General features: G+C 52.0%; 1 protein-coding gene across 3 annotated transcripts in view; it reads right to left on the minus strand.

Annotated features, from left to right (window-relative positions):
* LOC146801785 (E3 ubiquitin-protein ligase TTC3-like) overlaps positions 1–22,389 on the minus strand; it is a 1,762,960-nt gene that overhangs the window by 210,366 nt on the left and 1,530,205 nt on the right. For all 3 annotated transcript variants that reach the window (XM_085621278.1, XM_085621277.1, XM_085621276.1), the window contains exon 42: positions 3,096–3,502. In XM_085621278.1, coding sequence (XP_085477404.1) covers positions 3,096–3,502 — 407 coding nt within the window. The remainder of the gene's footprint in view (positions 1–3,095; positions 3,503–22,389) is intronic.

The following is a 22,389-nucleotide window of genomic DNA, read 5'->3' on the forward strand; positions in this document are numbered from 1 at the left end:
CGGTGGCACTGCGGTGGCATGGCTGGAGGGGTCGTCTCGAATGGGAGGGAGTAGCCCCTCCGGACGATTTGCAGCACCCACCTGTCCGAAGTGATGGAACGCCAGTGGAGCAGGTGATGGCGAACTCTACCTCCCACTGGCGTGGAATGGGCCTGAAAGCACGGACTAGGAAGGCTTTGAGGCGGATGCTGCTGGGTTGGATGTGGATGGACCGGCACGTTGCCCCCCTGTACCGCCTCGGCGGAATTCACGTCCCCGACCGCGTGGAGTATGGTTCTGCGGCCTGTGGCTAGGCCAACGTGAGGGGGCGCCCCTTCCTTGGCCACGAAGGGGGCGAAAAGCGGAAGTTTGCGGGCGCGGGCCGAGAGACCCAAGGACTTGGCCGTAGCCCTGGAGTCCTTAAAGCGCTCCAGCGCACTGTCCACTTTGTCGCCAAAGAGGCGATCGCCATCAAAGGGCATGTCCATGAGGGTGCTCTGGACATCCCCGGAAAAAGACATGGACCGCAACCAGGCGTGACGACGAAGCGCCACCGTGGAGGACATTGCCATGCCAAGCGAGTCCAAACCACATCGGATGGCATACCGCGCTGCGTCCTGCCCGTCGGCAAGAGCCTGGGCGAGCCGTGTCCGGGCGTCCTCCGGACACAGGGGCAGCACGTCCTCCACCGTATCCCACAGAGAGTGGGAGTAACGGTCCAAGAGACAAGCGATGTTAATAGACCGCAGCCCTAAACAAAGAGAGGAGAATAGCTTTTTGCCAAACTGCTCCAGTCTCTTGGATTCCCGATCCGGGGGAGCGGACGGGAAGGAGGTCTGGGAAGCAGAGGCTCTGATAACCAGGCTCTCAGGGGTGGGGTGTTGGGACAGAAAACTGGGGTAGCCCAGTGCAGAGCGGTGGCGCCGGGTCACGTTCCGATCCACAGGGGGTACTGTGGATGGCTTGGACCAGGTGCCCTTGAGAACGTCCATCAGTGCTTCGCTAAACAGCAGCAGAGGCTCCGAGGAGCTTGCTGACGGTTGGAGCACTTCAGTGAGGAGGTTAGTCCTCACGGCCACAGTAGGTAGCTCCAGCCCGAGGGCTTCAGCCGCCTTACGCAACGCCACAGAAAAGGTAGCACCTTCCTCCGAAGCCACGGCCAGAGGAGAGATGAAGCCAGTGTCAGGGGAGGTGTCAAGGCCACTATCATCCCCCAGCTCATCTGCCCAGTCCTGTGATAACTGGCCCTGGTGGCCCAGAGGGTCATCAGACCCCACCCAGTCGCCACCGTCATCCGATTCCTGATAAAGAAGGGGAATGACCGGAGCCGTGCGGAAGATGAAATGGTCATCCATCGGCGTCGGATGCGGCGCCGGGGCTGAACCGGGGAACGGCGTCGTCGGGGGTGGAACCGGTGTCGACGCCGGCGGAGGAGGCGTCGTGAGGTCGACCGGCATCGACTGAGATCGAGGCCTGGATCCCACGGGGACCAGCGGCATTGGGACCGAAGTCGACGACTGTGCCGGGCCGGAGCCGCCGGCTCGCTAGGCCTCCCAGTCGAGCCCGCGGGGCCCGAAGGCGCGCCGGCAGGAGTCGACGGCAGAGCCAGGCCCCTCATGGCCGAGAGGAAGGCACTGATCTCCGCCGGAGTCGCGTCAGTCCCAGGGACCGGCGGGTATGGGGACGGACGCGGCACCTGCGGAGCCGCGGGGGTGGTACCACCCGGACCCTCGACCGAGTCGCGCGACCGGCGAGGGGAGTCCCAAGAGCGATGCCGTCTCTTGGACTTCTTACTATGCTTCGACTTACCCGAAGACTTGGAACCCGACGAGCGGTGATGGTGGCTGAGGCTCCGTGATCGGTCCTTCGACCTCCACCGGGACCATGAACGGCGCGGAGCCGAGTGTCGGAGCTCGAGAAGCTTGCGGGACCGCTCCTGCCTAGCCTTCCAGGTCAAGGCCCGGCAGTCGAGGCACGACTCCGCATCATGGTCGGCCCCAAGGCAGTAAAGGCACCGTCGATGGTGGTCCGTTACCGACATCAGTCGGTGACAGGAGTCACAGGCTGTAAAATCAGGCATCCTACCGGCACCAGTTCGAGTCGATGAGTAGACAAAAGAGTCCAAAAAGTTTTAGTCAAAAAGTGACTAAAGGGGTAAGCTCTTCCCGGATCAGCGCTGTCTGGCGTGGAAAAAAGAAGAACTGACGTCAGCGCGCGAGGGCAGCGTCTAAGTACTCCGACGACGTCATTCCAGCGCACAACGCCGACGACGGACGCGGAGCCGCAGACGACGCCTAGCGACGCGCAAGGGGTATTGCTGATGAAAAATCTTTCCGGATACAGCCTGACGCCTTGGGATATTCTAAGGTGAGGAATCTAACTAATGTGTTTATATATATGTTTATGTATGTGTTTATAGTTATTTCTTATCTCTTCTGTATACAACTAAGTCCCAGTCCATACTAGGCTGAACACATGTTCTCTATTGAACAACCACCCTTTCATTGTCGATATTACCAACTTTTCTGACATAATCTTGCAGCCAAATGTAAATCTGCAAGCATACATCAGCTCCTTGGCAAAAAAAGTACACCATCAGCAAAGGCTCAACCAAGACTCTAAACCCGTCATCAAAGAAAATTACTTCAGGGTACTAGTGTATTTTCTGGTACAATCGGGGCAAGACTACAAAAACTTACTATTGGCAGGCATTTTCTAAAATATGCCTAGCCCCTCACTGCAGCATCACAAAACCATACCTCCTTATTCATAAAAAAACCCACAAAAAAAACATCTTACCTGTGTGCATAGCAACAAAATGCAGGATACTATTGTGCAAAGTCTGATTTTTCTTTACTAGGACTGAATAATTCCCATTTTAGTATATCAAGCTGCTTAGCTGCATAAGTGTTTGTCGTTATTTATTTTTTATTTATATCTCACATAATACACAGATTCTTTTTTACTGTCGCTCACTATTATTGACCAATATTTTGCTTCATTATGTGATATTGTGGTATTATTATATGCGTCTCATTTGCAAAACAAGTACCACACAAGAACATAAATGATACAGAGAGCAGTAGAAGCCAACATTACAACATCAAGGTTCTTACCCATCGTAGTGTGGAAATATAGCATTTAGTTGAGCAATGAGCTTATCATATGGATTCTTCTGGTTCTTCTTTGCAATGCCAGCATTTACTACCTGGGATGCCAATGGCTGAACATCAGACATAGATCTGCTTCCACCTAGGGCTAGATTATTCACATTTGGTTGAAAAGACTGGTTGACAGCATCTTGCTTAGATGAGGGACGTCCACCAGAAACATTAAGTACCTCAAATGAAACATTATCCAAAAGGTTTGAGTTTGTAGATGCTCCTGTATTGCTTCCCTTCTGTGGCACAGAACCCTGACTGATAGGACTTGAATATTCCGAAAACAAAGAATTAGGTATCTGAGAAGCAGCAGAATATGTAAGGACAGCTGGAAAATCAATTAAGGTGTTGGACTGCATTATCTGTAATGAAAATAAACCTAAATTAGTGAAATTATCACACAAATTACAATGATCATCGTGTTTTGCCATAATACTCTAAAGCTCACCTACAGTGCACACTAAAGTTAGTCTTTTTCCAATCCTTGCTTTCCCTCTCATAGGCTAAGCAAAGAATGTTACTTACCTGCAATAACGATCTCTGAAGTTTCAGGATCCAGTCAGATGCCTGGGTTTGTTCTACAGGTGAGGAATCTGCAGGTCGATAAAGTAGCCACCAGAAAGATCATTACCATAGGTAAGAAACTTTTTCCTTCTTATGGATACATCTGCCTGCAGATTCCTAACCTGAAGAAGACATTATAGAGCAATTGCCTGCCCTTGGAGGACAGATGATTGTTGGTTGCACAAGTAAGTCCTGAATAACCACTCTTGCAAAGTGTCCGTCCCAATTCTCTTCAGAATTCAGGCAGTAGTGCTTGGCAAAGGTATGCAGGATGCCCACGCAGTCGCCTTGCAGATCTCTGTGATGGCAACTCACTTGGCAACGGCAGAAATGATGCATTTGGCCCTGATGGAATGAGCCCCAAGTCCTTCAAGATGGCTTTTCTGGGACAAACCATAGCAGGATTTGATAAATAGAACAATCCATCTTGAGATGGTCCTTTTCTGAACGGCCTTTCCCTTCTTAGCACTGTAGTAACTAACAAAGAGCTGGTCATCGAGAAGCAAGTTCCTTATGCAGTCGAGATAGTAGTTGACCACCTGCCTATGATCCAACCAATGCAATTGCATCTCCTTCTATGTGGGATGGGGGGGGGGGGGGGGGGGGGGGGCCGGGGGGATAAAAAGTTGGGAGGGTGATGGACTGACCCAGATGGAAAGAAGTCACCGCCTTTGGCAGAAAAGCAGCCCTGGTCTGCAACACCAATTTGTCTGGATAAAAAGAGGTAAAAGAGGGACAAGAACTGACAGCTTGTAAGCCACTTACCCCTCTGTCTGAGATGATAGCTACCAAACACACAGTTTTAAAACTCTACATCCTTAAGAGAAAACTATGTAGGAGCACAGAGTCCACATTAGAAAAGCAAACACTAAATTAAGGTTTGTCAACCCTTCAAAAAGAACAAGTTACTTACGTTCGATAACGCCTTATCTGGCAGAGGCTCTATCTAGCCTCAGACTTCTTACCTTTGAATATCCTCAAGCATCAGACTGGATAAGGAAGATTTTTGAGCAGTACCCCGTGCGCTGGTAGGTTGAGTCGCTCAACTCTGCGTCGTCGGCACCGAAGTGACGTGAGGAGAACCTATATAGCTGCTACCTCGGCGTGCAGACATCAGTTATTTTTCAAATTTTTAGCGCCAGGAGCGTGAAGCCACAATGAGAACTGACCACTGGTGTATAAAAGACTAAGGCCCTGATAAGGGTGTCACTATGCCTGAACCAGTTCGCAGAGAGAGGAGGATCTGTAAGTAATCTGCGGCTAGATAGAATCTCTACCAGATAAGCAGTTACCGAAGGTAAATAACTTGTTCATCTAATAGCGACTATTAGACGCAGATTACTTACTTTTGAATAGATACCAAAGCAATATTTCCCCGGAGGTGGATCTGCAAATTCGATGAAATCAATAAGTCCTGTAGGATCGAAATAGGTAAAGGGTCCATAACAATGAACCTGACGGTCCAGGCAGTAATGTTTTGTGAACGTGTGCAGGAATGCCCACGTCGCTGCCTGTCAGATATCCAGGAGAGCAACACCGTGCACTAACGCAGTTGTCACAGCTTTGGCTCTGGTAGAGTGAGTCCGAAAGCCCTTACGAACTGTTCCTTGGCCAATGCGTAACAGATCTTAATGCACAGGACAATCCATCATGAGATGGTTCTTTTCTGTACAGCTTTCCCTTTCTTTGCTCCTACATGTGAGAAGTTGGCCTGATGTATGATGTCACTAGTTCTAGTGTACACCTTATATCAGTCCAAACAACCCTTATGGTGATTGGTTGTAAAGTCAACCTTATAGACCAGCTATCCTAGTGGTAGCATGGACAAGAGCAGTCTTAGTCTAAACTCTGAATGGCATGTGAAGCCAGCTGTGATACCATATATAATCCCTTGAATACCAAACGAAAGGACACCACAACAGATATATATATATAAAATAAAGTGTATTTATTCTAGTCAAACCCTCAGCACTCTTTATGAGATTAGAGGTAAGTACAACACAGTCTTATTTAAGCATACATTAAGTCACACAGGTAAGTAATACAGTTAGGCCCTAGGGGCCACGCAAACCATATACTAAAGAAGTGGTATAAGGACCACTGTCACGGAAATAGGATAGGCCTAGGCCTAGGGAATCGCTGGGGCTACACTACACTAGCAACAGTTAGGAAGTGGGAGGCCCACGGGATTCAGGTGCAGAGTGGAAACACTCACGCGTAATGCGTAAAAGTTGATAGAATTACTAGCAGTTAGAAATTAACAGTTTAAGGACACTTCTGAAGCAGCTAGAGAGTCGAGACTCGGAAACCAGACCCTAGGATAGTCACTACCCTTGTGAGCACCGAAGTACCCAAGTTACCTAGCCCACGGACTGCGGGTGCATAGGTGTGAACTTGCGTCGGGTTTCGTCGTGGACTTCTATGGATGCCTGAAGGAAAGTTGCTGACAGGCAGTCAGTGAAGAGTGTCCGGTGGATCCCAAGGCTGGGATCAAGAAGAGAGGATACCTGCAAGCAGAAGGGACAGAGTCAAGGTCACTAGCCAGTGACCACGTGGAACCAGGAAGGAACCAGGCGATGTTGTGAAGATTGCAGGTGAAGGTGAAGCTTGTCGCTGCAACCACGGGGACCAGGAGACGTCGAGGACGACCAGGACCAGGAGGCGAGCTGTCCCACGAAGGCTCTTGCTGTCGGCGGCGTCAAAGTCGAACTATGACTCACCAAGCCTTGGCAAGCGGAACCCACGAAGAACGGAGGACTTGCTTCTGGTGCAGACCAGGAAGGTCTGGGGTGCTTCTCTTTTGCAAGGAAGCGGGAGCCAGTCTGGAGGAGCCAAACCAGCAGTGAAGATTTCTGGATGCGTCGTCACAGAGGCCACTAGCCAACGGGCAAGCAACCCGACAGACGCGGCAAGCAGGAAAATGCAGAAAGGCCCCACGCAGGACTCGTGGAGTGTGGGGGGCTGATCTTCGGTGCAGATGGTGCTTGGGGTTGGGGCTTCTCAATCCCCGGTGCACAACTTCGAGGGTGCCTCAGAAGCTGCGCTGGAAGATACTCGCCACTTTTCCCAGGTAGCCGGTCCCACGTCTCTCGTCGCCTCCACGGATCTCAGCTCGGCTGTGGATGTGGATCAGGGTCGGAGAAGTCTGGTAGTCAAGGCTCTGGTCGGGCTCTGCAGTTGGTCCCTCGTAGAACTTCAGCAAAGCAAAGGGTAGTCTCTTGATGGTGCCTGTTTGCACAGGGTAGCCACTCCTTGGCCACAAGGGAGATTCTTCAGTCTTCTTCTTTCGTCGAGTGTCGAAGGTCCAGAGTTTCTGTTCAAGTTGCAGGTTCAGGATAATCTAATCTCCTGGGGCCCAGCTACCACTCTTATACTAATCTGGGGGGCTGGGTTACCTGCTAGGTCACGCCTTATGGGTGGGACCTGGGAGGGGGGTGGTTACACCCCCTTCCCTTTGTCCAGTTTCGCGCCAGGACTGGGGCTGGAGTGCCCCAGCACCGGTTTGAACTGGACTATGCATGGGACACCTTGTGTGCCCCAGGCATGTCTCATTCCTTTCAGCCCTCCCTGCCCCAATACACTAAAGTCTGTCTGGGGAGGTGCTAGCACCTCCCCAAGCAGGAAACCTATTGTCCAAGCCTCCCTTGCCGGGATCACTCCCAGCAGCAGGAGGTCAGACTGGTGTCTGTGGCAGCAGCATCCATCTTGTGATGCTGAGGCTTTGGTTAGACTTAAACAGCAAAGTAGGATTTTAACATGTCTCTCCCTCTAGAAGGGGGGAATAATATCCTCATCACCAGAAATGGTATGTGGGTATTATTCCAAAGTGTTAGACACCTTACACGACATGTTTTGATAAAGCCAAACCATAGTTACCATAACCGTTTAAGATTATAAGGCACTTTAAGAGTATATGGTAGGCTATATCATAGAACAGCTATAAGGACATGGTTCCGAAAGCTGCAGACAGGCTCAGCTCATACTAGAGCACCATCTCACATGTTACCAAGCACTCTGCCTCCAGGATTGTTAAGGCCTGCCATAGGAGTGGCTGATAGGTACACATGTGTCTATATATAAGGTAGGTATAGGAATACTACACCTAAGCAAGGGGTGATTACACGACCTTGCCCCAGCTGAGTGATCAGCCAGTTGTGTCTGATTGGAAGGCCAGACCAGGGGTGGCATAATACATGCTGCAACCCCTGGGAGGCCTAGGGTACACCTATGCCCTGGGTACCTAGGGTACACTGTACAGGGTCCAATAAGGTGATCCTTACCAATTGGGTATGTACCTAGGGTACATGGAGTCCATTTTAAAGAGAGAGCAGACAGCCTGAGACCCTGAATGGCAGGATCTCAGGCCAACTAAGTCGAAAAACCAGCTAGACGCTAGGCAAAAAGTTGGGGGTAACCATAGTCAGATATCCACCTTCCTACACAACCCCCCCCCCCCCCCAAACGAAAGGAGATAAGGCTGCCCTTGACCAGGTAAGCCTATATTGCCTAAGTGGCCATATAAGGAAGAACCAGCACTGGCATGGTTACCCCCTGTCTCATGGTCCACTAAGCAATCCCTCATCCTAAAGGTATCATAGGGTCTCCACCATAGGGAATCTCTACCTTGGGTGTGTCTTTGCAAAGTAAAAGGCTGGTGTTGAGATGGAGTACTGAAGTGAGTGTCCTCAAAGTGAGGCCTCAGCTTCCTCCAATCATCCTCCACCATGGATGCCTTTCTTTCTTTCACTGAGTTGCACTGTGCTCTCAGGGTCAGCCTCTGGCTACCTAAAGCTGGAGGCTGGGTCCCTTTTGTGGGCTTACTGGAGGGACAGGTCAGGTTTGGGGCCCTAAGGTCCCATGTTTGCCTGTGCCCAACAGAATCCCTCTGGGGGAGGTCCCTAACTACCTGTAAAGGAGATCCCTCAGGAATGTTTTTAACCATCACCTGGCTAGGGCTACTAGCCAGGCAATCCTCATTCTTTTGATGGGGGGGTTCTTGTGGACAGGGGCCCTCTTGGGGTCCACTGGCCTCCCTGACCTCTGCAGCCCTGGGCTGACTGAGGCAGGGTAGAGAGAGGCAGGCTACCTGCACCAGACTGGGTCCCACCTTGGAAGGGGCCACTGACATCAGAGGCTCTGCCGGGCCAGGCCTGGCTACCTCTGGGGCAGTTCCTTCACAAGGGGTGAGGTCAGATCCCTGAGGAGGCTGACCTTTTCCTAATGTCTGGGGAGAGGGAGACTTTTCTTCCTCCCCACTACTCTGTTTGTGTGGAGTGATCCATAGTTTCAGGCTTCACTACACCTATGTCAGTCTGAGTATGGGCTGAGACCATTACAGACTTGCCAACCTTTTCAGGGAGGCACTCAGTTTGGGTTTGAGCTGTGACTGTCACAGCTCTGCCAATCTCTACAGGGAAGTCTGTCTTTGCCTGGGCTGTGGCTACCACTGCCCTTCCAACCTTTTCAGGGAGGAAATCTACTTGGACAGGGGTTGTGGCTGGCACAACCCCACTACCCTTTTTTGAAAGGCCTACCATTTTAGAATGGGTGTCTTGTTCAACTCCAGCCCAAGCTGAGAGTTCTAAGTCATTCCCCAGTAAGCAGTCCACAGGCAAGGTTGGAGACACTGCCACCCTTTTAGGGCCAGTGACACCTCCCCAGCTGAGACATACCTCTGCCATGGGATGACTGTTCTGTTTGCCATCAATATTAGTTACCTGGTGTGAGAAGATGGCCTGATGTATGATGTCACTGGTTATAGTGTACACCTTATATCAGTCCAAATACCCTTATGGTGATTGGTTGTAAAGTCAACCTTATAGACCAGCTATCCTAGTGGTAGCATGGACAAGAGCAGTCTTAGGCTAAACTCTGAATGGCATGTGAAGCCAGCTGTGATACCATATGTAATCCCTTGAATACCAAATGAAAGGACACCACAACAGATATATATATAAAATAAAGTGTATTTATTCTAAGCAAACCCTCAGCACTCTTTATGAGTTTAGAGGTAAGTACAACACAGTCTTATTAATGCATACAGTAAGTCACACAGGTAAGTAATACAGTTAGGCCCTAGGGGCCACGCAAACCATATACTAAAGAAGTGGTATAAGAACCACTGTCACGGAAATTGAATAGGCCTAGGCCTAGGGAATCGCTGGGGCTACACTACACTAGCGTTAGTTAGGAAGTGGGAGGCCCACGGGATTCGTGTGCAGAGTGGAAACACTCACGCGTAATGCGTAAAAGTCAATAGTAATGTTACAGTTTAGAAATAGATAGATTTAGGACACTTCCGGAGTAGCTAGGAAGTTGAGACTTGAAAACTAGACACTAGGATAGTCACTATCCTGATGAGCACCGGAGTACCCAAGTTACCTAGCCCACAGGCTGCGGGTGCATAGGGGTGAAGATGCATCGTTTTCGTCGTCGACTCCTATGGATGCCTGAAGAAAGATGCTGACAGGCAGTCAGGAGAGAGTGTCCGGTGGATCCCAAGCCTGGGATCAAGAAGAGAAGAAACCTGCAAGCAGAGGGGACAGAGTCAAGGTCACTAGCCAGTGACCACGTGGAACCAGGAAGGAACCAGGCGATGTCGTGAAGAGTTGCAGGTGAAGGTGAAGCTTGTCGCTGCAGCCAGGAGGACCAGGAAGCGTCGAGGACGACCAGGACCAGGAGGCGAGCTGTCCCACGAAGGCTCTTGCTGTCGGCGGCGTCGAAGTTGGACTAGGACTCACCAAGCCTTGGCAAGCGGAACCCACGAAGAACAAGGGACTTGCTTCTGGTGCAGACCAGGAAGGTCTGGGGTGCTTCTTCTTTGCAGAGAAGCGGGAGCCAGTCTGGAGGAGCCAAACCAGCGCAGAAGATTTCAGGGAGCGTCGTCACAGAGGCCACTAGCCAGCGGGCAAGCAACCGGACAGACGCGGCAAGCAGGAAAATGCTGAAGGGCCCCACGCAGGACTCGTGGAGTGTGGGGGGCTGGTCTTCGGTGCAGATGGTGCTTGGGGTTGGGGCTTCTCAATCCCCGGTGCACAACTTCGAGGGTACCTCAGAAGCTGCGCTGTAAGTTACTAGCCACTTTTCCCAGGTAGCCGGTCCCACGTCGCTCGTCGCCTCCACGGATCTCAGCTCTGCTGCAGATGTGGATGAGGGTCGGAGAAGTCTGGAAGTCAAGGCTCTCGTCGGGCTCTGCAGTCGGTTCCTCGTCGAACGTTTCACAAAGCAAAGGGTAGTCACTTGATGGTGCCTGTTTGCACAGGGTAGCCACTCCTTGGCTACAAGGGAGATTCTTCAGTCTTCTTCTTTCGTCGAATGTCGAAGGTCCAGAGTTTCTGTTCAGTTTTGCAGGTTCAGGATAATCTAAAGTCTTGAGGCCCAACTCCCACTCTTATACTAATCTGGGGGGCTGGGATACCTGCTAGGTCACGCCTTATGGGTGGGACCTGGGAGGGGGTGGTTACACCCACTTCCCTTTGTCCAGTTTCGCGCCAGAGCTGGGGCTGGAGTGCCCCAGCGCCGGTTTGAACTGGACTATGCAAGGAACACCTTGTGTGCCCCAGGCATGTCTCATTCCTTTCAGCCCACCCTGCCCCAATACACTAAAGGCTGTCTGGGGAGGTGCTAGCACCTCCCCAAGCAGGAAACCTATTGTCCAGGCCTCCCTGGCTGGGATCACTCCCAGCTGCAGGAGGTCAGACTTGTGTCGTGGCAGCAGCATCCATTTTGTGATGCTGAGGCTTTGGTCAGAGGCTAACAGTTGAAGTATGATTTTAACATGTCTTTCCCTCTAGAAGGGGGGAATAATATTCTCATGTCCAGAAATGGCATGGGGGTATTATTCCCGAGTGTTAGACACCTTACACGACATGTTTTGATAAAGCCAAACCATAGTTACCATAACCGTCTAAGATTATAAGGCACTTTAAGAGTATATGGTAGGCTATATCATAGAACAGCTATAAGGACTTGGTTCCGAAAGCTGCAGACAGGCTCAGCTCATGCTAGAGCACCATCTCACATGTTACCAAGCACTCTGCCTCCAGGATTGTTAAGGCCTGCCATAGGAGTGACTGATAGGTACACATGTGTCTATATATAAGGGTAGATATAGGCATACTATACCTAAGCAAGGGGTGATTACACGACCTTGCCCCAGCTGAGTGATCAGCCAGTTGTGTCTGATTGGAAGGCCAGACCAGGGGTGGCATAATACATGCTGCAGCCCCTGGGAGGCCTAGGGTACACCTATGCCCTGGGTACCTAGGGTACACTGTACAGGGTCCAATAAGGTGATCCTTACCAATTGGTTATGTACCTAGGGTACATGGAGTCCATTTTACAGAGAGAGCAGACAGCCTGAGACCCTGAATGGCAGGATCTCAGGCCAACTAAGTCGCAAAACCAGCTAGACACTAGGCAAAAAGTTGGGGGTAACCATAGTCAGATATCCACCTTCCTACACCTGGTATGAGAAACCAGGCAAAAGCTGCTCAGAGGGAACTAGCCTATGGGCCACCATAGTGATGCTAGCTCCAGTGTCTCTGTAGGCCTCAGTTTTTCTACCATTGATGTAGGGCTCCTGTCTGTACCTACCCAAAGTGTTGGGACAGGCAGTGAAGTTGGCAAACCCCATGCCACCATCACAGACAAGAGTAGCTGCTGTAGGGGAAGTGGCTAAGCCAGGATCTCCCTGTGTTCCCCTAGAAAACCCAACCAAATTTTTGGGGGCACTCCCACCACCTGGGGGATTACTGCTGACAGTAATAGGTGGTGTGACAGGAGTAGTTGGAGGAACAGTTTTGTTTTTAGCCTTTGGGCAACTGCCGTCAGTTTTCCAATGCCCAGGAGTTTTAGACTCATGGCAGTAAGGCTTTTTAACTGTGGTAGAGGAGGGAGCTTGGGACCCACCACCCTGTGTGGAGTTTTGGGGCCCTGAGGAAGATTTCTCTTTTGTTTTATCCCCACCCTTCTCTTGAGGCTTGGTGGTATCTTTCTTTTGGTCACCACCCTGATTTTTAGGCCTAATCCTGGTCCTGACCCATTTATCTGCCCTCTTTCCCAACTCTTGGGGAGAGGTCAAATCTGAGTATACCAGGTGTTGATGGAGAAGCTGGTTCTGACAATTACTAAGGATCTGCTCCCTCATAATCAAGTTGTACAATCCTGTATAGTCCTGCACCTAGCTGCCAGTTAACCATCCTTCCAAAGCCTTAGTGGCACAATCCACAAAATCAGACCAGTCCTGTGTCTGTGTCTTCTGGGTGTCTCTGAACAACAACCTATATTGCTCAGTGGTTAAGCCAAACCCATCTATCAGAGCACTCTTCAGGACTTTGTAATTGTTAGCATCCTCATCACTGACTGTGAGGAGCTTGTCTCTACCTTTGTCAGAAAAGGAGAGCCACAAGATAGCTGCCCACTGACTCTGGGGTACCTGCTGTACTTTGCAGGCCCTCTCCAAAGCAGTCATCCACTTGTGGATGTCATCCCCATTCTGATATGGGTGGACTATCTTGCTTAGGTTTCTATGGTCATAAGACCTATCCCTATCTCTAGGAATGTTGCTGCCACCAGTGGGTTCTGACCCACACAATTTTTGCTCTCTAGCCAGAGCAAGCTTCACCTTGGCAAGGGCAAGTTCTTCCCTCTGAATCCTCAGATTAGCTTCCCTCATTCTGGCTTCATGCTCCTTTCTCTCAGGGGAAGTCATTCCCCTGTGAGAGGAAGCATTAGAGATGCTAGAGACATGGGAGTGGATGGATTCCCTTGAAGGGGATCTGTCTCTCCTGCTTCTCTGGGTAAGCCCACTTGGGGGTCTGTATGGGGGGACCCCATGCAAACTCCGATGTAAGCTTAGGTTAGCCTGGCTAAGTCTTCCTACTTGGCCCTGGCTGTCTACCTCTTCATCTGAAGTCCCATCTGACTCATCTGTGGTGGGTAGACCCTTATCTACAGCTATGGCACCGTACTTGGCAGCTCTTTCAGCATCATAGGCCTCCAGAAGCTCCACTAGCTGTCTAAGGGTAGGGTTGGAACCCTGTTTTAATCTCCTGGAGGTACACAGTTGTCTCATCTCCTGGAAAGTGAATGCATCATATCTAGAGGGAATCTGTCCAGGATTCTCCTCTCCTGAGGGAGTATCAGTGTGATCTCCATTCAGGGACATGATTCTAGTGAGGGTGTGGTGTGTGCACCTACCTACACTAGTTGTATCTACTAAACCTCTCTAGTAGTTGTAGTCAGGGTGTGTTACTCCCTTCAACCTACAACCACTAAGTCCAGTAGGACTTAAGTATTATAATCTATGTTATATGTACCTAAACAATATCTGTGTGATCTTTCAATTTAGTATCTCAAGATTACAATGGTATTACAACAGCAAGCTCAGATCCCAACCGCAGCTCACCAATGTGAGAAGTTGGCCTGATGTATGATGTCACTAGTTCTAGTGTACACCTTATATCAGTCCAAACAACCCTTATGGTGATTGGTTGTAAAGTCAACCTTATAGACCAGCTATCCTAGTTGTAGCATGGACAAGAGCAGTCTTAGTCTAAACTCTGAATGGCATGTGAAGCCAGCTGTGATACCATATATAATCCCTTGAATACCAAATGAAAGGACACCACAACAGATATATATATAAAATAAAGTGTATTTATTCTAGTCAAACCCTCAGCACTCTTTATGAGATTAGAGGTAAGTACAACACAGTCTTATTTAAGCATACAAAAAGTCACACAGGTAAGTAATACAGTTAGGCCCTAGGGGCCACGCAAACCATATACTAAAGAAGTGGTATAAGGACCACTGTCACTGAAATAGGATAGGCCTAGGCCTAGGGAATCGCTGGGGCTACACTACACTAGCAACAGTTAGGAAGTGGGAGGCCCACGGGATTCAGGTGCAGAGTGGAAACACTCACGCGTAATGCGTAAAAGTCGATAGAATTACTAGCAGTTAGAAATTAACAGTTTAAGGACACTTCTGAAGCAGCTAGAGAGTCGAGACTCGGAAACCAGACCCTAGGATAGTCACTACCCTTGTGAGCACCGAAGTACCCAAGTTACCTAGCCCAAGGACTGCGGGTGCATAGGTGTGAACTTGCGTCGGGTTTCGTCGTGGACTTCTATGGATGCCTGAAGGAAAGTTGCTGACAGGCAGTCAGTGAAGAGTGTCCGGTGGATCCCAAGGCTGGGATCAAGAAGAGAGGATACCTGCAAGCAGAAGGGACAGAGTCAAGGTCACTAGCCAGTGACCAGGAAGGAACCAGGCGATGTCGTGAAGATTGCAGGTGAAGGTGAAGCTTGTTGCTGCAGCCACGGGGACCAGGAGACGTCGAGGACGACCAGGACCAGGAGGCGAGCTGTCCCACGAAGGCTCTTGTTGTCGGCGGCGTCGAAGTCGAGCTAGGACTCACCAAGCCTTGGCAAGCGGAACCCACGAAGAACGGAGGACTTGCTTCTGGTGCAGACCAGGAAGGTCTGGGGTGCTTCTCTTTTGCAAGGAAGCGGGAGCAAGTCTGGAGGAGCCAAACTAGCAGTGAAGATTTCTGGATACGTCGTCACAGAGGCCACTAGCCAACGGGCAAGCAACCGGACAGACGCGGCAAGCAGGAAAATGCAGAAGGGCCCCACGCAGGACTCGTGGAGTGTGGGGGGCTGATCTTCAGTGCAAATGGTGCTCGGGGTTGGGGCTTCTCAATCCCCGGTGCACAACTTCGAGGGTGCCTCAGAAGCTGCGCTGGAAGATACTCACCACTTTTCCCAGGTAGCCGGTCCCACGTCTCTCGTCGCCTCCACGGATCTCAGCTCGGCTGTGGATGTGGATCAGGGTCGGAGAAGTCTGGAAGTCAAGGCTCTGGTCGGGCTCTGCAGTCGGTCCCTCGTAGAACTTCAGCAAAGCAAAGGGTAAGTCTCTTGATGGTGCCTGTTTGCACAGGGTAGCCACTCCTTGGCCACAAGGGAGATTCTTCAGTCTTCTTCTTTCGTCGAATGTCGAAGGTCCAGAGTTTCTGTTCAAGTTGCAGGTTCAGGATAATCTAATCTCCTGGGGCCCAGCTACCACTCTTATACTAATCTGGGGGGCTGGGCTACCTGCTAGGTCACGCCTTATGGGTGGGACCTGGGAGGGGGGTGGTTACACCCCCTTCCCTTTGTCCAGTTTCGTGCCAGGACCGGGGCTGGAGTGCCCCAGCACCGGTTTGAACTGGACTATGCATGGGACACCTTGTGTGCCCCAGGCATGTCTCATTCCTTTCAGCCCTCCCTGCCCCAATAAACTAAAGTCTGTCTGGGGAGGTGCTAGCACCTCCCCAAGCAGGAAACCTATTGTCCAAGCCTCCCTTGCCGGGATCACTCCAAGCAGCAGGAGGTCAGACTGGTGTCTGTGGCAGCAGCATCCATCTTGTGATGCTGAGGCTTTGGTTAGAGTTAAACAGCAAAGTAGGATTTTAACATGTCTCTCCCACTAGAAGGGGGGAATAATATCCTCATCACCAGAAATGGTATGGGGGTATTATTCCAAAGTGTTAGACACCTTACACGACATGTTTTGATAAAGCCAAACCATAGTTACCATAACCGTTTAAGATTATAAGGCACTTTAAGAGTATATGGTAGGCTATATCATAGAACAGCTATAAGGACATGGTTCCGAAAGCTGCAGACAGGCTCAGCTCATGCTAGAGCACCATCTCACATGTTACCAAGCACTCTGCCTCCAGGATTGTTAAGGCCTGCCATAGGAGTGGCTGATAGGTACACATGTGTCTATATATAAGGTAGGTATAGGAATACTACACCTAAGCAAGGGGTGATTACACGACCTTGCCCCAGCTGAGTGATCAGCCAGTTGTGTCTGATTGGAAGGCCAGACCAGTGGTGGCATAATACATGCTGCAGCCCCTGGGAGGCCTAGGGTACACCTATGCCCTGGGTACCTAGGGTACACTGTACAGGGTCCAATAAGGTGATCCTTACCAATTGGGTATGTACCTAGGGTACATGGAGTCCATTTTAAAGAGAGAGCAGACAGCCTGAGACCCTGAATGGCAGGATCTCAGGCCAACTAAGTCGAAAAACCAGCTAGACGCTAGGCAAAAAGTTGGGGGTAACCATAGTCAGATATCCACCTTCCTACACTACATATTTATTGTTCACTCAGAACTCTCTTGTGCTGGTAAGGTAGAACGACTGAGCTTTTTGGGCCAGGCAGTGGAGTCTTTTATCTTCTTTGGAGGGATGAGGTGAAGCAAAGAAAGTAGGCAGGGTGATGTTCTTGCCTACATGGAAAGGTGTAACAACTTTTGGCAGAAAGGAGGTACGCGTCTGGAGTACCAGTTTGTCTGGGCAAAAGGTGGTATAAGGAGGGTGGGCCGAGAGGGCTTGCAGTTCGCTGACCCTCCTGGCCGATGTTATAGCCACTAAAAAGGCAGTTTTGATGGTCAGCAGCCTAAGAGGGCTATTGTGTAGAGGCTCGAATGGAGCACACATGAGAAAGGTCAGGACCAGGTTGCGGTCCCACTGAGGCATGATAAAAAGCTTAAGTTGGAACATATGTTGCAGGCCTTTAAGGGACCTAGCCATAACTGGTGACTTAAAAAGTGAAGGTTGGTATGGCAATCGCAAAAAGAAGAGATGGCAGGCAGGTAACCCTTAACTGTATCCATAGCAGAGCTCTGCTGGGCCAAAGACAGTGCATACAATAGAACTTGTTAGAGAGGTACAGACGGGGGTCGATATTGTGAATGGTACACCATGATACAAATTTTTCCCAACTATAGCATATAACATATTGGTGGAGGGATGCCTGGCTGCCAGAAAAGCCTTACAGACTTCGGAAGGAAGGTTGGAAGCTGTCAACTGTGGGCGTTCAACCTCCACCCATGGAGGTGGCGGGTGCACAGGTTCGGTAGCAGACCCCTCTCCTGTTGTTGCAACAGAAGATCTTCCCGAAGAGGCATCTTGACCAGAGGACCGATGGTCATGCTCAACACCTCAGGATAACAGACTCTGGGCCCAATCTGGAGCCACAAGAATTACTTGGGTCAGGTCGTTCCTAATGTAAAAGTTACTTACCTTCGGTAATGATGTATCTGCTAGAGACGATTCTAGCCGCAGATTCCTTAACGTAGAATTATCCCCAGGCATTAGACTGGACCCGGAAAAAGTCCTTGCCCAGCATCTCTGCGCGCCGGTGGGTGGTACCTCGCGACTCCGCCCCGACGTCCTCCGCGGGCGTGACGTCAGCGAGGTCACATAAGCCCCACCCTGGCGGGCTAACGTCAGTTGGCTTTCGAAGAACTTTTCCGAGCCACAACGCGGAGCCATCACAACAAAACTGAGGAGAGCATGGGAACAGTGTGCGAAAAAAACAGAGGAACAAAAAGAGACAAAAGGTGAGGAACAGCACTAGGTGGCACCGAGTCGCCAGGAGGCTACAACAGGAAAGCCAAAGCAGGAAAAGAGCAGACCATCTCTGAGGAACAACTGTGCAAGCCAGGTGATAGCACCAGGCAGCACAAAAGTTCCAGAAGGCCACATCAGAAAAGCCACAACAGGGAAAGCGTAAAGCACCCCTGCGTGGAACCACCGTGCAAGCCAAGGCGATAGCAGGGCTGGAGGCACAAGCAGGGGAAAGCGCTGTAAGAGAAAGAGAGAGAGACTGCAAGCACAGACCACACATCAAAGGGCCACAAGCCCTGAAGAGAGGAGCAACAGCAATCCACCCCCAGACTACACAGTCAAGGAGGGCCAGAGCCTCTGAAAGGAGCAGGAGGCCAAGGACAGGCAAAAGAACCCCCAGCGTAGAAGACCGCAAGGGGATCAGAAATTGTAACAGCAAAGGGAAAAGAGAAAAAGCAGCCCCTACACTGGAGAGAACCCAGCTGGAGGGAAGTCCGACAGGCAGAAAACGAAAAGGACCCCCACAGAAGACAAGCCATCCAGAGGGAGGCTAGTACCGAAAACCAAGCTGAGGGTCCTCGCAGAACGGGGAGGAAGGGTGGGTCGTGAAGGAATCTGCGGCTAGAATCGTCTCTACCAGATACATCGTTACCGAAGGTAAGTAACTTGTACATCTGATAGAGACTACTAGCCGCAGATTCCTTAACGTAGAATAGATACCCTAGCCATACCCAGAAGGGAGAAGGGCCTGCGAGAGAGCTTCCCCACCAGGAGAGACCAGGGCCCCAGTAGGGGACATGGCACAAGAAGGAAAAGGTCAGGATATCCTAAGTCCAACTAAGGGAGAGCGCACAACACCCCGTAGGGGCAGACAGTGCCCCAAAAGCCTCAAGGAACACAAGGGCCACCTCTTAGAGGTAGAACCAGAGGCAGGGCCCACCGTAAAACACATGCAGAGAGAGAGAGAAAAGAGCTGAATACACCTTGGCCGCAAGCAGCGGGAAAGGCCGGAACGGCTCCACCGCCAACAGCACAGGCGGAAGAAGAAAAGCACTATTGCGCAAAGCCCCAGCGGAACCAGAGGCAGGGGCGCAAGGGAACACATCAAGATCACAACGGTGGAGTAGAACAAGCAGTCCTGCACGGGCATGCACCGCCAGCAACAGGCAACACCAGGGAACAGCTCAACCATGGCAAGGCAGATGCCAGCCGAAGGCAGAGGCCAGGGAGGGCCAGGACACACCCCAAGGGAGGGGCCAGGCCAGAAACACACACACTGACCCACGAAGAAGTGGAGGAACCGGCAGGAAAGAAACAGAGACGGAGGACGGGCCCAAGCCGGCCATCAGAACACAGAGGCCAAGGAAAGCCAAACCCTCTGGAGCATCAGACAGAGGACCAATCCAAAACACAGGACAAAAGTGCAGAACCGCCACAACATGATGCCGCAGACAGCAGGCCAGACCGGCCGAGCGACACAGCGACAAGGAGGACGGACCCAGCGCAAGCTGCTCCAAGACAATTGGCAAGAAGATCGCACCTGCGACATACCGTGACGCGACAGAGAGCAAGGAGCCCAAAAAGGGTGACCGCACCTCCCCAGCACATGACCGAGCTATGTAATAGCTACAAGTACCCCACATAGGGTAGGTTACATCCCAAGAACCATGGGAACACCTTGTTGTACTTACATTTCCTGCTGCTTAGCCAGTATGCATGAGTGTGTGTATGGAATGTTGGAATGCCTGATGACTGTGTGGAATGTTGGTGCGCCTGGTGGACTGGAGGAATGACAGTTAGAGAGAGTGGGCTGAGCAGCAAAGATGCAGCTTCTGGTGGGGCCTTGAATCAACTTGAACTAACTCATCTACTTGTAACTACCATCCTGTAACTTACAAATAAACTTCTACTTTGGTTTACCTCGTTACTACAATTCATCATTGCAACACCCCTCTTAGGAAACATTTCTGCAGCAGAGGACAAAACAGAAAGACCTGCAGAAAAAACCAGCAGACAGCTTACCAAGCAGCAAAGAAAGAAGACACCGAAGGCCTAATCTCAGGGCCTACCGGGCTTACCAACAGCGAAAACCATAAGTCAAAAAAGTGCCAGACCAGCAGCCAACAGCACCCAAGGCCCAACAAAAGGACCCTAAAGGCACATCAACCACACAGAACACACAACCAGGGCTACTTGTTACAAGGCCCCAGGAAAACAACGGGAGAACACCTCCCAGAACACAGACCGACATCCAGGTCACTGAGGGGAAGGGGGAGTAGGAGGAGGGCGAAGCCCCGCAAGAAACCTCTGAATGGCAGAATCCGCAGGGGCGTGGAACATAAGTGCGCCATCATAGGGAAGGTCAACCAGCCGTTCTCTAACGTTCTCAGGGAAAACACTATCCCGTAGCCAGGCATGGCGACAAAGGGCCACTGAAGAAGCCATGGTACGACCAAGCACCTCCGAAACGTCCAGAGCCGAGCAAAGAATAAATGCCGCCAGCTCCTGGCCATCCAACACATGGTGCCGCAGATCAACGCAGGCACCCTCCTGAGAAGCGGAAGACATAAGGGACTCTGCCATATCCCATAAGCAAGAAGTGGCTCTAGCCAATACACAAAGAGTGTTAAGGGCCCACAAAGCAGCACTGGAGGAGGCGAAGATGTTGCGCCCCCAGGAATCTAACCAGCGGGCCTCCCGTGACGGGGGAGACAACACCAATGGCAAGGAGGGAAAGGCAGTCTGTAAAAGAGGGCCCCTGGTAGAAGGAAAGACAGACAGGATCATGCGAAGCAGGGCGGTGGCGGTGCAGAAGTGGCTAGGGCACCGGGTCCCCCGTGGCAGGACGCCCCCAGGCCCCCAAAAGAGAATTGTGGAGCGAAGCCTCGAAAGGAAGAAGCAGCTCCCGTCAACCAGGGCCCTAATGGAGAAACTCCAGCAGATGATCCGTGGGGAAATGGGCAGCTGGATCGCCCATGCGAAAGATTCCCGCAGCCGTGGAAACAACCAGAGCGAAGGCAGCACTCGCCTTCGTAGGGCCCAGCGGCAGGGAAAGCAGTTCCTCCGTGGGCGACAACTGGTAGCTAAGGCAGCCGTCCCCCAGCCCAACCGGAGATAGGAAAGGCCAAGCTCGGAAAGGGGGAGGGTGGACCGATGAATGGGGAACCTGAGGTGCCTCTGGCAAAGACTGCGGGCGCGGTGACGGCGAAGAGCCACCCTTGGAAGACGCCAGGGAAAAAGCCACGACGCGGCAACCCGTCTCTGGAGAAGATGAAACAAACAGCTGACGAACCACTGGAGATGAGGAGGCGTCCGAAGACGAATCAAAGACCCGACGCCGGCACCAGCGTCAGATCAACGCCGACCGGCGCCGAAGGGGACGCCGGAACGACCTCTGCCACAACGCGTGGTGTGGTAGACCAGGGCTGGGTCGGAGCCAGGGCGGCTAAGAAACTGCACCGGAAAGGCGTAGACTCTACCTCCGACGAGGCAGCCGCCTGCGTGGAGGGACGAGGGGGCCCGGGGACATGCCCCAACCCCTAGCCGCCCCCTGCGGCACCGTCAGGGCCAGCAGCCGCAGGCGCCTCAGCGGCGTCATCTCGGCCTCGGACAGGGCCGCCGCCTGCCCAGGGGACTCGAGGATACTCCCCAAGCCCCGGCAACCTCCCGCGACACCACAGACTCCCGCGGGGGTTTGCGGCGAGGCAGAGGCGCCGTGGTCTGAAGGAGGGAACCCCGAAGGGCCGCACCCCGACGGCACCACATCTTCAGAACATGGAGCTGAACCTGTTGGCGCCGGAGCCGCCGGCGACAACGCAGAAGTCCACGCACGCGGCAAGGGAACCGCAGACGTCCCAGGAAGAGAAGGAGAAGAGGGAAGAGCCAAAGAGGCCTGCAAGACCGCCGCATAGGCCTCCATCTGGGCTCTGGTCGCCCCTGCCCCGGGGAACGGCGGATAGGGTGGCGACGCGTGAGGCTGCACCACCTGCAGAGATCCCGCGCCCCCAACAGGCCGGGGCCGGGCCTTGGGGACAAACTGCGACACTTACCAACAGGTGAGCGACGCCCTTGCGGCCTGGGAGAGGGACGATGTCGGAGACAGGAGCGGCGGTTCTTGAAGTCTTCCGTGGGGGACTGGCGTAGTGACGACGCCGCCCTGGACATGCGAGTTTCATCCGGCGCTCCCACCGGGACTTCGGCTTCATTTGCTGACACGCCTCGCAGTCCGTGGAGTGTGGTGCTCCCCCAAACACCACATACAGATGGGGTGAGGATCA

Source organism: Triturus cristatus, chromosome 8 (genome assembly GCF_964204655.1).
Source record: "Triturus cristatus chromosome 8, aTriCri1.1, whole genome shotgun sequence".
Taxonomy (NCBI): Eukaryota; Metazoa; Chordata; class Amphibia; order Caudata; family Salamandridae; genus Triturus; species Triturus cristatus.